We start from the raw sequence: 14,097 nt of genomic DNA, 5'->3' as shown, positions 1-14,097 counted from the left end.
GGAGGGCAGACCAGCTGTGGGACGCTGCAGACGTCAGTGACGTGCTTCTGATGTTTAAATCGCCTCGATGTTGAAATGTGCTTTATAAATAAACTTGTGTTGCCTCAGTGCTCATTGTTTCATTACGTATTCAATATTATTATATCTTCTCGAAGACAGCACACTATTTTTACATCCCTGTTTTTGGGTTTGTGTGAGTTACGGGAAAAAAGTGTGTGAACGATGTGTGCTTGGCGAGTTGTCCCCGCTGTCACACCTGAAGCCAGAGGTTTTTTTTTTTTCTTCCTGAGCTTCCTGAAGTTAAAGTTAATTGGAAATCTGACTCTTGCAAAGTCTCCTGAGTCCTGATACAGAAGCAGAGACTGGGAGCGCTTGTGCTAATTTTTAATGCGTTTATCGTGAGATTGCGAGTTAATTATTTTATTATCTTGTAATAATTAAATTATTGAAACCCATTATCATGAGAAAACAGTGTTTTTTATCATTTGGAATACTTATCAGCGATAGCATGCATAAACGGCTTGTTGTAGCAAATTAAACTCAGTGTGAAATTAAGCAAGAAGACTGTGTCGAGTTTTCTTATTCAGTGATTTATTCAGTGTTTATGGGCGTTTGCACTTTTCTTTTCGTTTGAACCACAGATGTGGCGTGACGTTAATCAACCAATCATCCTGCTGCTGTCAAACGTTCAATCTGTACTCCTCTCTGCTGTCAGGTTGTCATTTCTTTGTGGATCGCTGCGACCCTCCTCCACCCCAAGTCGCCTCCCAATCCTTCTCACCACCAGTGTCCATGTTTCTGTCCACCCCTCATCCCGCCCTGCTTCAATCCCTTCCCCACCGGCGTCTCGACTCCGTCAGGGGAAGATCCTTTTTCTGCTCTGAGCTTTAGTACTCATTATGAATTCATGAAGATGTCTCAATGGGGTCTAATTGCCAAAAAAAAAAAACAATTTTAACATTCTCATTAATTTGTAAAATGAATAATTGGGGCGCCTGAAGCCTCGTGGTTAGCGCTCCATGTACACAGGCTATAGTCCTCCAAACAGGTGGTCCAGGTTTCAGATCCAACCTTTGGATCTTTTTCCATGTCACCCCCCCACACCCCCCCCCTCTCTCTCTCCACAATTTCTGACTTGACCCAGTATCCACTGTCCTATCTCTGAATAAAAACATAAAAAGCCCCTAAAATATCATTCTTGAAGGTCAAATGAATAATCAATTTTGTCTTTCCTTACTGAAGATAAGAAGCATGATGGCGCTGGTGGAGCAGCTCTGTGTGTCTGTGAAGTCTGTGATGGTTTTTCATTATGTGTTCTTATTGGCTGTCAGGACACATTAGTGTAAAAGTTTAAACGCCACCGTTGTATGTGGAGTGGTCACTTCATGTTTTTATATCTCACAATGATCGGTGCAATTTACCTCAAAGCATTAATAAAGTCTATTCATCCATCCAAGATTGAAATAGTAGGATCATGAATTATTAGACTATGATTGAATGACTTTTTCTAATACGAATCCTTCCACATTATCGACGTCTCATCATATAGAATGATCTCAGGAATAAAACTTCCTTTTCTCTTGCAGAGCTTGTTTTAAAAATGCAACCACATCCGAAGAAAACAAGCTTTAACCTCAGAAGGTGATAATAAAATAATCAAACTAACAGTTGTTACCACAGCTCTTCTCAGCTTTCATTCCTTTTCACTTTACAGACGAACAATAGTCAATTTCACTTTAGGACATTTTTTTGTACTTTCTTTGGAGAGACGTTCTTTTAGTGCTTCTCGTGTTAAAAAAAGAAGCACGTTTACATGTTAGATGTTCACAAATTCATGAAAATAACCAGTTTGTGAAAAAGAAATGTTTCTCTATGTCAATAATGTGTAATCTAAGATATTTAAATAAGTGTAGTTTTGGTGATTAAAACCAAAGTACCATTTGTAAACCATAAAAAAATGCAGGGCGGTGAAGTGTATTAACAGATCCAAACAGATGTTTGAACAGATTTGTATAAAAGCTTTTTATCTTGACTTTACACTTGCATGAAAATCCACACACCCCAAAGTGAGCATGCTTAGCGTGACTGCATGAGGGTGAAACTCGACAACACGCCAGGGAGACGGGGGGGTCGCTGGAGTGTTTGCTCGGAAAGTGGGGACGGGGGCACACGGGAGGCAAAATTTGAGGGCATTCAGCACTGAGCCGTGGCCCAGTAATGCCAAATCACATCAGCAGTGCTGCCACGGCATCATCACTGCCGCTGTATGTGTGTGTGTGTGTGTGTGTGTGTGTGTGTGTGTGTGTGTGTGATGGAGTTTCAGTCAGTTAGTGGAGCAAATTAGGGTTAGCTATGCCAATGTGTAGTATAACATGACAGTAAAAGTGTTTGTGTTTGATGTTTTTTTTCCAGATCTTTTAATGATTATTTATCTGTCTGAAAATATCAAACTGAAGACAAACATTCGAACACTCACAGTCGGATGTAGCAGCAGAAAGCAGAAACGGGGGCAGCTTGCTCTGCTGCTGTGAGACAATAAAAATGAGGGCAGTGTTTTTTGTTTTTTTTCTGTGGGTCTCGAGCATCTGTGAAGAAAAAAGTTTGCAGAGCTGTATTTGCTCTCAAAGTTCAATTCAACTGTCTGATAATAGAAAACAATCACTGATGCAGAAGGAATAAACGGCATCATCAGTGTTTCGCTAGAGAAAATGAGTCAGCAGGGAGCAGATGGGCGTATTAATCGCCACACATCCTCCCTTGATTGTACTTTTATTTCCGTTGTGAACACAAGGCAGCGTGTGCCAGCTCTCTGTAATAAGACATCCTATATGTGTCCCACACCGATCGATTTACTGTGGTGTAAAGGAGGCCTCCTCGCTTGTCCTTGTTAATCTGCTCTCCTGTTCGTTTTAGTTCTGATGGAGCGAGAAGAGTGCAGAGCAGCTGGGAGGGCAAGAGGATCACAGGGTTTTAAGAATATCAAACAGGGCAAGCTGATCTATGGTTTTATTTCACAGTCCATGGTTCATAAAAAGGAGTTCCCCTTCAAATCAGTTAAAAAAGCCGTTTTCAAAAATATACACTCCTGAAAATATCCATGTAATTTCAGGAGGACCGCTCCGGATATCAGCAAGAGACGAACAGAAAAGGAATAAATAGATTGAATCATGGAGGTCGTAGCGGTCGCATGAACACACTCTATGCACCGTGCAGCAAATGTCATTCCCCACTCCTATTGGCTCGAGGTGAATTCTCCGGAGAATATCCTGCTGCGTTCTCACATCAACACACTCGGACTTGCTGCAGCATAAAATACTTTGAGTCTGGCGGAAGAAACTCCAGGTGAAGTCTGTGCGAAAAATCCAGCACGTACAGCTCATCCTGAAACTATCAGGAGTTTTTGAGGAGTTTTCTGCGAGTGTGAAAGCCCTATATGTAAAAAGGCAACATGACGAAATAGGTAGGTTTACATTTTCCTCAAATCCAGCTTCTTCCAGCTCAGTATGTTTATCCAAGGCAAAGAGTTTTGTCATCAAAGGCATCATTTTTTCAAGTTCTCGAGCCTTTTGTATGTTACTATTCCAATTTTCACAAAGACTGTATCAGAAGATGGACAGAGAAACAGCCGCCTGGTGGTAAAGCCAAAATATTTAGACATAGACTATTTTACAATTTCTGTCAGATTATGTCAGGTTGAATACTTGTAGTTTAATTTTTGAGACAAAACTAAAGACCGTCCGAAAATGTTGTCAAACGAGTGAAACAATCGACTGGACTCCCTGAGTAACCGAAACAAAAGTTACAAGAATTCAAACACACTCCTGAAGGCTTTGACTCACCTCCACTATCTGAACCTAAGCATGACTAATGTTCTCACTGCAATAATTCACAATGACCGTGATGGTAATGAGGGTGACAGCGTGTCTCCCGGCGGCGGTTGGACTTGCGTAATGACAACATGATGAAAAATGTTTCAGAGCTTCCCTAAACATCACATGGGAGGCGTTTTCCTCCCCCACATGTCGACATGCTTGTCTGACAGTCACATGGACGCGCTGGGTGAGCGCCTGTCAACTCTCCAGACCCGGTAGAGACTGAATCACACTGTGGTCTCTCTGTCCGCCCACCTTCCTGCCAGCGAGAGTTTTTTCTTACTGCTTCTATCAATGACAGTCAGACCCCCGTGTTCACTCTCTCACAGGTCAATAATCAAGTTGTTATCATCTTTGCCCAGTCATGCCTGTGTGTCTGGTTATGAATGACAGTTGGGAAGAATGACAGTGTGGATTACACAGCTGCTCACGGCTGAGAAAATCCTCCAAAAAAAAAGTCACAAAACATTAAACTCAGCACGTTTTTAGAGCATTTAACTTACGCAGCATTTTAACCTAATCAGTCTCCAAAACATTTACTTTAAGGCCATAAGTGTGAATTTTGTCATCCCATCCATCATATACGAATACATGTTTTTTATGTTGCATCGATGTGAACACAATGTTGGTTCAGTAGCTTCCGGAACCAAAAACAACATTTGGCCAATGTGAAAGATGTTACAGTTAAAATCAATTACCAGTGAGCTAAACTTTCCAAGAACTATGACGGCTGCTTTCACCCGGCAGTGACAGAAACAAACTAAAGCTTGTGTAACTCTCAATGAAAACCAGAGAAGAAGAAGACCGTGAGACTGTCACATTTTATTTCTCATATCCAGTCAGTCTCAGATTTGAGTGACCAACAAACAACTCCTCAGACACAGCCAAAGGTCGGGACACGCCAGCGGGGGGGGGGGGGGGGGGGGGGGGGGGGGGGGCGGGATTCATCTGAAGGCTGGGGGCTCCAGCTGAGAGTCACGCAGCACGGAGCTCCATCTAACACACAGGTATGGATACATGAAAGGCATCCACATAAAAAAAATCCTCAAATAAGCTATAGTGAATCTATACTTAGAGCTTTTATTGACATAAAAATAGATAAAGTCACTCCATCTATATATGAAGAAATGTGGCATGTTCTCAGAGAGCGAGGTTATACAAACACAATGGCAGCCCAAGGCGACATAAAGAGCCCACTACTCATGACTCATTCAAGAGTGAGTGAAAGCCTTGGTTTCAATCTAATAAAAATAGTGTCCGCATGATATAACATGCCAATGAGAAGGACCACAGTGATGTACAAAATGTCCCCGGCCACCAAGGCAGCAGAGGAGCAGCGACCTTGGTCTCAGACCTGGCATGTTGGGACTGTTTGTGGCCGGGAACGCTGACTTGTCGGCTAATCTAACAACACCTGACGCAAAAGGTTTGTTCGCTTCGGTCTGAAAATGAATGCAATCACAGCTGTGCTTCAAGGCCAATGATTCAGCTATTTGTAAAGAAAATAAGAAAATAAATTGGTCTGTTCTTTACCTGCTTGCTTGCATGCACAACAATACACACTTATATACACACTCACACACATACACATACACACTCTCATGGAAAGAAGGGCTTTCTTCTTACTATAGAAAGCACAAATACATGTGAATCACATTTCATACAATCTCCAATATCAGAAATAATCCGTATATCTATATGGTTGATGACCAAAAATGGCACCGCTTTTTTATGACAACGGTCGTGCATCGTCACCTGTTGGTCAAAAACAGGCCTTAAAAAAACCCTGAAAAGTTTTTTCCTGGAAAACATGTAAAAAGGTTGCTGACTCATCCTGCTCTCAGGGTCATCTATTCATTTTAGAAATATAGAAATACGTCGCCGTACCAGAAGCTGCTAAGCAAATAAATTTAACGGGAAAAATGCCACATGTGACGTTTCACTCCTTCATCAGATTTGATTTAATAATTTTCCATCCAACTCAGATCATTTTTATGTCTCTCCTCCGTGATGCACCTGCTCTTGAAGCTATGCTAGCAGTCATTTTATCACCATGTTGGTGTTTAATGTTCCTCATAATAAGCCAATCAAAAAAGCTGCACAAGTCCACAACCATGCTGTAACAAAGTAGTCTGGTCAAACATTTCTATTTTGTATATTGCATCCATGAAGGTGTAATATTGGTGCCCAACTGTGTGATTTTACGTTACGGGACAGCATTGCAGAACGAGCAAAACACGCTGTTTAAACACACAGCAGGAGCTTCACACACACACACACACACACACACAGCGCTGATTTGCCCTGGCAGCTCTGTCGTTATATGTTTCCGCCTTCTTGCCCATGTGTTGCCACCTCTGATGCTGCTGGCTCAAGGACGGAACGAACATTTTCCCTGCATGTGTTACACGTCGAAATGCACACGAGGCGGCATAACACAGGCCTAAATATCCCACCTTCAACTGGCAAGTTCAACATTTATTTGGAGAATCAAATAACTCCCTTTTTCTAGTTGTTTAATAAAAAATGTAAAGACAGAAACAAAACCAAGAAACTGAAAAAAGCTGCTATCAGCATTAGCATGGTCATGAATTGTTTTGCAATGTTGATGTTGACCTACTCCTCCCTGAAGCCATTATTTGATATCCAAATACAGACACACACAAAGACACACACTGTACCTTGTGCTTTGCTGCATAATCAATGAGGAGAGTCAACAGAGCGCTGAGGAGTGCCAGAAGCCTCTCAGCCTGCAGACTGTTTTCTATTTACTGTTTTCATCCTGCATGCACGTGCGTCCTGACTCTGTGTGCGTAAGTGTGCCTTCATGTCTGCAGACCGTTTTTGTGTGCATGCATCAGAGTACATCGCTCATCACTCAATGAAGAGAAAAGGTCAGAACAAGTCCCCTCAGAAACATCTGTCAGGTTTTCCAAAGGGCTCCTGCACGCACACACACACACACACCTACACACGCACACACACACTTCACACAGGCTTCACACCTATTTCATCCTTCATCTGTCTCCTGAGTGAAGACATCACTGTCAATGACTAAGAGGATCTGTGATTGTGTGTGTGAGTATGTGTGTGTGTGTGTGTGTGTGTGTGTGTGTGTGTGTGTGAGTGTGTGTGTGTGTGTGTGTGTGTGTGTGTGACTTGGTCTCAACATTGAGCCGTCACAGGTGGTGCATCCAGAATGTGTACACACACGCTCAGACACCAGAGATCCTCTGTGTGTGTGTTCAAGATGACAGTAAATCCTGTGTGTGTGTGTGTGTGTGTGTGTGTGTGTGTGTGTGTGTGTGTGTGTGTGTGTGTGTGTGTGTGTGTGTGTGTGTCTTCATACCACATTCATTAGAATGTGTGACTTCCTGTGTGACTCACTGATCACTGGACGCGGTATAGAGACCGTGTGACGCACGCATGAACACTGGCACGTGCTTATGAAAAGATTTGGGAACAAATGCTTGGAGGAGAGACTGACTTAACTTCTTCGGACAGGATCAGAACTGTCAGTTGTTGTCAACTCTGTTTGCATTATATAAGCATCTCTTCACGTCTTTATCAGACTTTTGAGTCAGCCGACATTAATGTGTATTATATAAGCAATGATACACACAACTTGGTCCCTTCGTGTATATCTGAAAAACAGAGTGAAAAGAAGTCAGAGCAAAGAGGCATTTACTCATTATTATTCACATTGTTATATATATATATATATATATATATATATATATATATATATATACATATATATATGTCATTTTAGCTCTAAAAATGTCTATCTTGTGTTAAAATGTGTTCACATTTGGGATATGTGTGTTATTAGTCGACTAAACAATTCAAAAATGTCAGTGTTGTTTGTGAGAATTACAAGTTGGTCTGAATAACTATTCTTATTCCAATCAGAAGAGGCCAGCGTGGCCAGTTTAAATGTTGTGTCTAAGCTGTCATGTAGCCACCCACCACTAGATGGGGCTGGAGCTGCAGCGACTCGGCTTATTCTTCCGGTTGAAAACAACAAAAGTGGACTGACGACATCTTGTATGGAGGCTGAGTCTGGTAAAATGACATATAAGCAAACACTGGAGGCAATGCGTAACAACACTCAGCACAGGCATCAATGGCCGATGGCTGGTGGTGCGACAGTGCTAACTTTAGCCACACTCAGCAAACCAATTTGACATCATTTACCTGCAGTTTTAAGAACAAAGTTACTGGTCACCATGGAACTGAGTCTGCAGCAACAGCGGAGTCCTTGCAATTATACACACTTAATATTAACAACAGGAAAGTGCATGGACTTGATTCTGAAGTAAATAATTACCACTGTCACTAATGTACCAAATAAATTAAGAGTGTCTGGTGAATCAGACATGACATCCTTGTTGGTGCTTTACAGAAACCACTTCCTCTGTTGAAGGCAGAGCCAATGAAAAGGTCCCATAGTCCTTCTGGTGTTTCTTTGACACCAGACAGAGTGTGAACTGTGAGGCGCAGGGAAAATGACATTAACTGTTATTCTCTCTGACTGCAGCTGCTCGGCACTTGGTGGTGCATTGAGCTGCTGCCGGTGTTAGAGGTCTCTTTGGATTTGGATCTATTTCACTCAAATACATTTGATTCAATCCACAGGATTCTGAAGTTTGGATGATTTCAGACTCATCAGACCTCTAACACACAAGTATCGTTATTTATTAAAGTGGATATCAAGAGTCCTAATGTTAATCTGGTCTGGTTCATGGACACATCGCCTTTGTCGATCATAAAGAAGCATAAATATAAATTTTAGTTTGTTTCATAACCAATTAAAAACTCCTCACTGGAGCTTTAAAGTTCATCCAAAAATGAAAATTGACTAATCATTGTCTGTAATTTTGTGGTTTTTAGAAAAAAAAAAAGGAACTTCATGGTCAAACATGTGAACTCAGCTCTTCATGTCAGCCGCTTCAAGAGAGGTCACCTGCTAAGCAGCACATTTAAAAAGCAGTCTGTTGTTTCCCCAATGTCTTATGACGACACAAGCTCGAAACCTTCTTCTTTGCCTGTGTCAGATCCAAAACTTTCGACAGACTTTTTTGTTTTTAAATCAGAGAGACTGCAGATTGAGATGAAAGCCATACAGGACTTTCATCTCAGAAAAGGAAGCCAGCTCCTCACATGCAACACACAAACACTCCCTGTGTTATTTCTGGTTTTGCTTGAAGCTTAATCAGAGTTTTACTAAGAAGATCCTGTCAGAAATTCACATCAACATCAAAGCATCAAGGAGATCTCGGTGGATTTAAGCATCCAAAGCATTAAACGTGTCACAGAGAGGAATAAAAAAAAAGAGTAACAACAAATGGTGTCCATGTAGCTTAACGCTGTCATACAGCTGCAATATACTTTTAACATCTCAGCCAGCTGCATTCAAGTGTATAATGGGAGTAAATAGTCAACGTTTTCTGTGTTTATTCACAGCTGCTAAAGCTTTCTGTGAAGACAATAATAGACTTGGCTGCAGAGTAAACGGGCGACTGCCAACGACTTTTGTCCTTGTTGCTCTAATTACAATACTGGATGAAGAAAGGTGCTCATTTACAAGTTTGACAGGGTTAATTACCCGCCCTCACATAAACTGTCTGGCTACAAAGACCTCTTTCGCCATCTCAGCTTATCACAGCAGCAACAGACAACTTACAGTGCATCAATATTTCACGACTGCATTACTTCAGGTCTGGTGGCAGAGACAGAAAAAGCAGATGCAGGTACCCAGGAAACGACAGGGTTCAGAGCACAGTCAGACATTTATCCCACCTCTGGGAGATAAACACACAAACTTTTCAGGAATGTCGAGTCATCATGTAATATCACTATTAAACATAACTGGATTGTAGAGCTGCCTGCAACCAATTCTTATTTTCCTTGACAATTTAGCTGCAGTGACTAAAGTCGCTATTTACAAACTTTCATCTGAAGAAGTTTTGGTCAATCATGTTTTCTCCAGTTCATATGTTCTTGGGGATTTATTGTGGTAAAAGGTTTTTTGTTGCTCACAGTTCTTACTTGTTATGGATGTGAGAAACAATTTAAAGGTAAAGATATTTAGAGATTATTAAAATGGTGAACTTAGGACCTAAGGAACTACAAGTCTATGTAAAGCAAAACCAGGAATAAGTATCTGGAAACAATTAAAAAGACTTATAAATATATTTGCTGATTCATGGATTTAGACCTTTAAAACACTTTTCATGACTTTTAGCATCAGGCTTTTTTTTCTTTTTTTCTTTTGCTAGGAACAAATGACAGTGTTATGGCTTATTAGCATAACCCCGCCCCTAACACTAAACCAAAATCAAGATCCTTGAGGATTAAGCATCTTCGGTTCTCTTGCTCAACTGGAGTTACTACAAGTTTCAGGGCTGCAGTCTGCACTATAGGTACTGTAACTAGCTAAACTTTCATTTGGCAGATGCAACTTCCCTTAATGCTGTTGTAGAAATTATTTGAATTGCTGTTATTGTTAGACTGCACAGACATATCAGGCGTCTATCAGTCTATAGCATCCACTTGGAGAGTAGTTTCAGTCCAAGAGTAACATGCTTTTTTCAAGATGTCGATTTGTGTGCAACCCCCAAAGGTAATATGACTCTTAAGATGATCAATACTCATGAAAAAGTACAATAAAATGTCTGCAATTCAAGGTCTTATGATGTGCAATTTGCTCTATTTTTCTTTTCTCTTTTTTTTAACTTATAAACCTTTGATTTTCCGGGTAAAGGGTACAGAAAGTGATCTTGTGTCATTTTCTGTCTTATAAATCCCAGCTCCCTCTGCTACATCTTGTCCTTGCTCGCCCACTCACGTAGGCCATCTGCACAGCATACTGTAAATTAAAGAGCGTCCCCTCACCTCAGATGAGAAGCGTAAATCCTCCCACAGAGTCTCCCACAGCATATTTCTTTTTCTATTTACACTTCTGCACACGCAGGCACACAAGTCTTCTCCCTGCATGCCCCGTCAAGTGACATGCATCACCACAGGGAAAGTGACAGAGGATTCACGTGAGCAGATTTTACATGATGTGACTACATGCACGCCCAAATAGCCCTCCGTCCTCAACACACATAAACTCATGTGGCACTCAGACACACATGAGGACTGATGAAACACATGCTGACACACGTGCACACCCTGCACTCTCACATGCACTCAAACGCCTCCCCCTGATGGCTTGAAAGTAGGTCAAGGACAACTTTCTAGGAGGGCAAAGAGAAAGATGAAATCTGCGATGAGAGACTGACTCTGGCTGCGGCACAGAAAAGTGCCCACAGTAAGCAGAGTATTTATGATTTATGATGCGAGGCAGAGTGAGACTCAGAGATGAGTAAATAAATAGCCAGCGGGATGACAGCTTTCAGAAAGGGCAATGAGATCTGTGTATGTTTTACAAAAAGACTTACTTAATGAAGCTTAATGAGTTATTTATGCCGGCCCATTTAATGTACTGGTAACTGATAAATGACTGTTAGCTTATTCATTTACTTAAAAAGTATGTTTTTTTACCTTTCCTTTAGTAATACTTTAATGTACCGTAAGTGGGTCGCTATATGCAATTTTCTATTGTCTAACAGTAGCAAAGCAGTAAATATAAAGGCGAAAATATCCCTCTAGCTTTTTTCTCTTCATGGTTTTTCAGTTGCTAATGATGCTAATGAATAAAATAACGCCTTGAAATGGCTGCTACCCAATTATATGACTTCCAATTTTGAACACATAAAGACAACATTATAAAGCCTCCTTTGCACTACCCACCCTGAGCCTGAATGTGGGAGAAGAATGAGCAAATATGTTGGATTGAATCTTTAGAAGCAGTGCCATGTTCATTATTTTTGTATTCATTATTTTTGTATTTCTTGGCGCTTCAGGGTCTGCCGTTTACACTCTTTTCTGAATATTCTCAACAGATGAACGAAATCTGTTCTTTGCGGTGCAAAAGTTGAACCCTGAAGGAAGAATACTCGCATGACTCTCTCCAGTCGTCTGCAAACCAATATTAATTTTAGAAACAATTCTCCTCACATTTGGATCAACGTAAAGCAGCAAACAAACACAAGAATGTGGCTTCTCCTCTGTGATATTCTCATCTTTCTGAGAGTGATTGTGATTCAGGGCATCGAGCATTACATCCTCCAATCACCAGACCGTCATCTCACTGCAACACTCTCGACAGCTCTTATGACATTGCACAGGAGAGCTCAGCTGCCAACATGTTCACTCCCCCCCTCCTCTAATAATACTCTCCCTCAGAGGGCTGAAGAGAATCGGAGAGAGGTGGCGTGGAGGTTAGAGCATAGCCATGCGATCGGGCTGCCGGTGCCGGGTTTCCCTTCTCGCTGCAGCTGCAGTGTTAGCCTCTGCCGCAGTGATGAGGAACGAGGAGAGAGGGAGGGTAAAGGTGAGGATGGTAAGGAAGAGGAAGCAAGGTGCTGATGATGTGTGTAAATACTCACTGTGTGCCAAAATAAAGCTATTCAGCAGTATTTTTCTGCACGGACACTAATCATTTCCACTGTACCCAGGTTCTCTCTTTATGAGGGCCTCCTGTCTATTGTTTCATTAGAAGTGTTTGCTGAGCTATGTGATCTAGGACAGGGCTTAAGAGAGACGATTAATAACTCTGCATGTAGGAGCTGTCTTCAGGGCCAACTTACTGAAACTGTGCCACTTCTTTAACGAGCAGGGGAGAAAAGGAGCCCGAGCAGCGTCAAATAAGGATAGTCAGGTGTGTGTTGATGGCATGGGTTGTGTATGGAACAGAAGTTTTAACATTCCTATAAGTATTGGAGAGACTATTAAATCACCTTGTTTTGGAACTACATTTCCCAAAATGAATGAAAATGAATGAGATAGTCGTATAAAGCCTTTTGAGTGGATGGAAGAGTTCCAGGTGTTAAGTAAGAGCTTTCAATTTCTCATATACTTTATCCCCCCTCATCTCATGGTTTGAGAAGTTTGAGAGAAAGGCTACTTGCCCCTCACCTTTCAGGAAGACAGTAGTCCTGGGAGTGACATCAAGGTCCAGGGACGGGCTGAAGGGGAAGGCCCACAGCTGTGACATCCTGGCGAGGAGCGTGAGGAACAGCAGCAGAAGCAGCAGGGGCCGGCCTGACCTCTGGTCTCCCATGTTTAACACACACCCCGGAGTCCAAGGGCAGCCTCAATTGCACTCAGTTTGTTATAACACACGCAAATCTGCGTCGGAAAAGTGAGTGTATTTAGGCCAGCAGCCTGCAGATGCACTCTTTGATTATCCTCCAGCAGAGAACGCAATCAATCTGCGCAGAAAAAGAAGAAAAACAAAGTGTATAATTTAAAGATATATAATTCAAACTATGTCTTAAGGTTTCAAAATGAACATCTAACTAGTTCATCTGAAATACTGTGCTGTTCATATTCAACCTTGTTGTGTTCAAATTGCAGATTGAAGTACTGAGATTTTTTAATTAAACAAAACAATACAACAATGCAGACAAACCACAGAAGTAAATGTCCTTCATGTACAATCCAACTTCAGAATATGTGCACAGAAAAAGTGAAATTAAACTCATACCAGCCTCTGTGACTAATTCAGCACTCAAAGCAATGAAAGGTCTGTATTAATGATGCAGCAATGTGAGTGCTGGATATTAGTGCTGCATCTGCTCAAGGTAAGGCTTTATACATCAGCTCTGTGCTCAGCTGCTCAGTCCATTGGTTTACAACCTCGGAGTTGGCTCCCCGTCATGAAAGGGACAAAATGGATCCGAGGTAGCATCATGAATATTTAAGATGAGGAAACAAATCTTCGAATACTTTCTTCTCATTAACTCTTAAAATATTTAATTCAAACTGAGCTACCTGCAAGGAGACAAAACAGTATTTTTTAATGGCAATATATTATTAATCAGTTGAATGCATTACTGCTGAAAGTATTGATTTCCTTGTAAGTGTTTATTATTACAGGTAGAAAGTATCAGCAAAAGGACAATCAAGGAAAAAGTATACATTTAAATTGAGTGTTGTTTTCTACCACCGGTTAAAGTTGCATAAAGATATAAGTGGGAAATATTTTTACTCTTCCCCTGCCTTTAAAATCCCTCATATTTAAACAAACATACACATTTAAAGAGGTCTCAAAAGCCTCAGATGAGTACAGTGAACTTTACTCACTCAATCTAACTTTCTTGCCTCCCTGTCA

General features: G+C 41.2%; 1 protein-coding gene across 1 annotated transcript in view; it reads right to left on the bottom strand.

Moving 5' to 3' along the window:
* Nucleotides 1–13,176, bottom strand: part of sema4gb (sema domain, immunoglobulin domain (Ig), transmembrane domain (TM) and short cytoplasmic domain, (semaphorin) 4Gb) — a 30,593-nt gene extending 17,417 nt beyond the window's left edge. Inside the window, exon 1 of the mRNA XM_079334371.1 lies at nt 12,900–13,176. Coding sequence (XP_079190497.1) covers nt 12,900–13,044 — 145 coding nt within the window. The 5' untranslated portion in view covers nt 13,045–13,176. The remainder of the gene's footprint in view (nt 1–12,899) is intronic.
* Nucleotides 13,177–14,097: the final 921 nt, after the last annotated feature.

The sequence above is a fragment of the Symphodus melops genome (assembly GCF_947650265.1).
Source record: "Symphodus melops genome assembly, chromosome: 21".
NCBI classification, from domain to species: Eukaryota; Metazoa; Chordata; class Actinopteri; order Labriformes; family Labridae; genus Symphodus; species Symphodus melops.
This window is presented reverse-complemented; position numbering and strand designations above follow the sequence as displayed.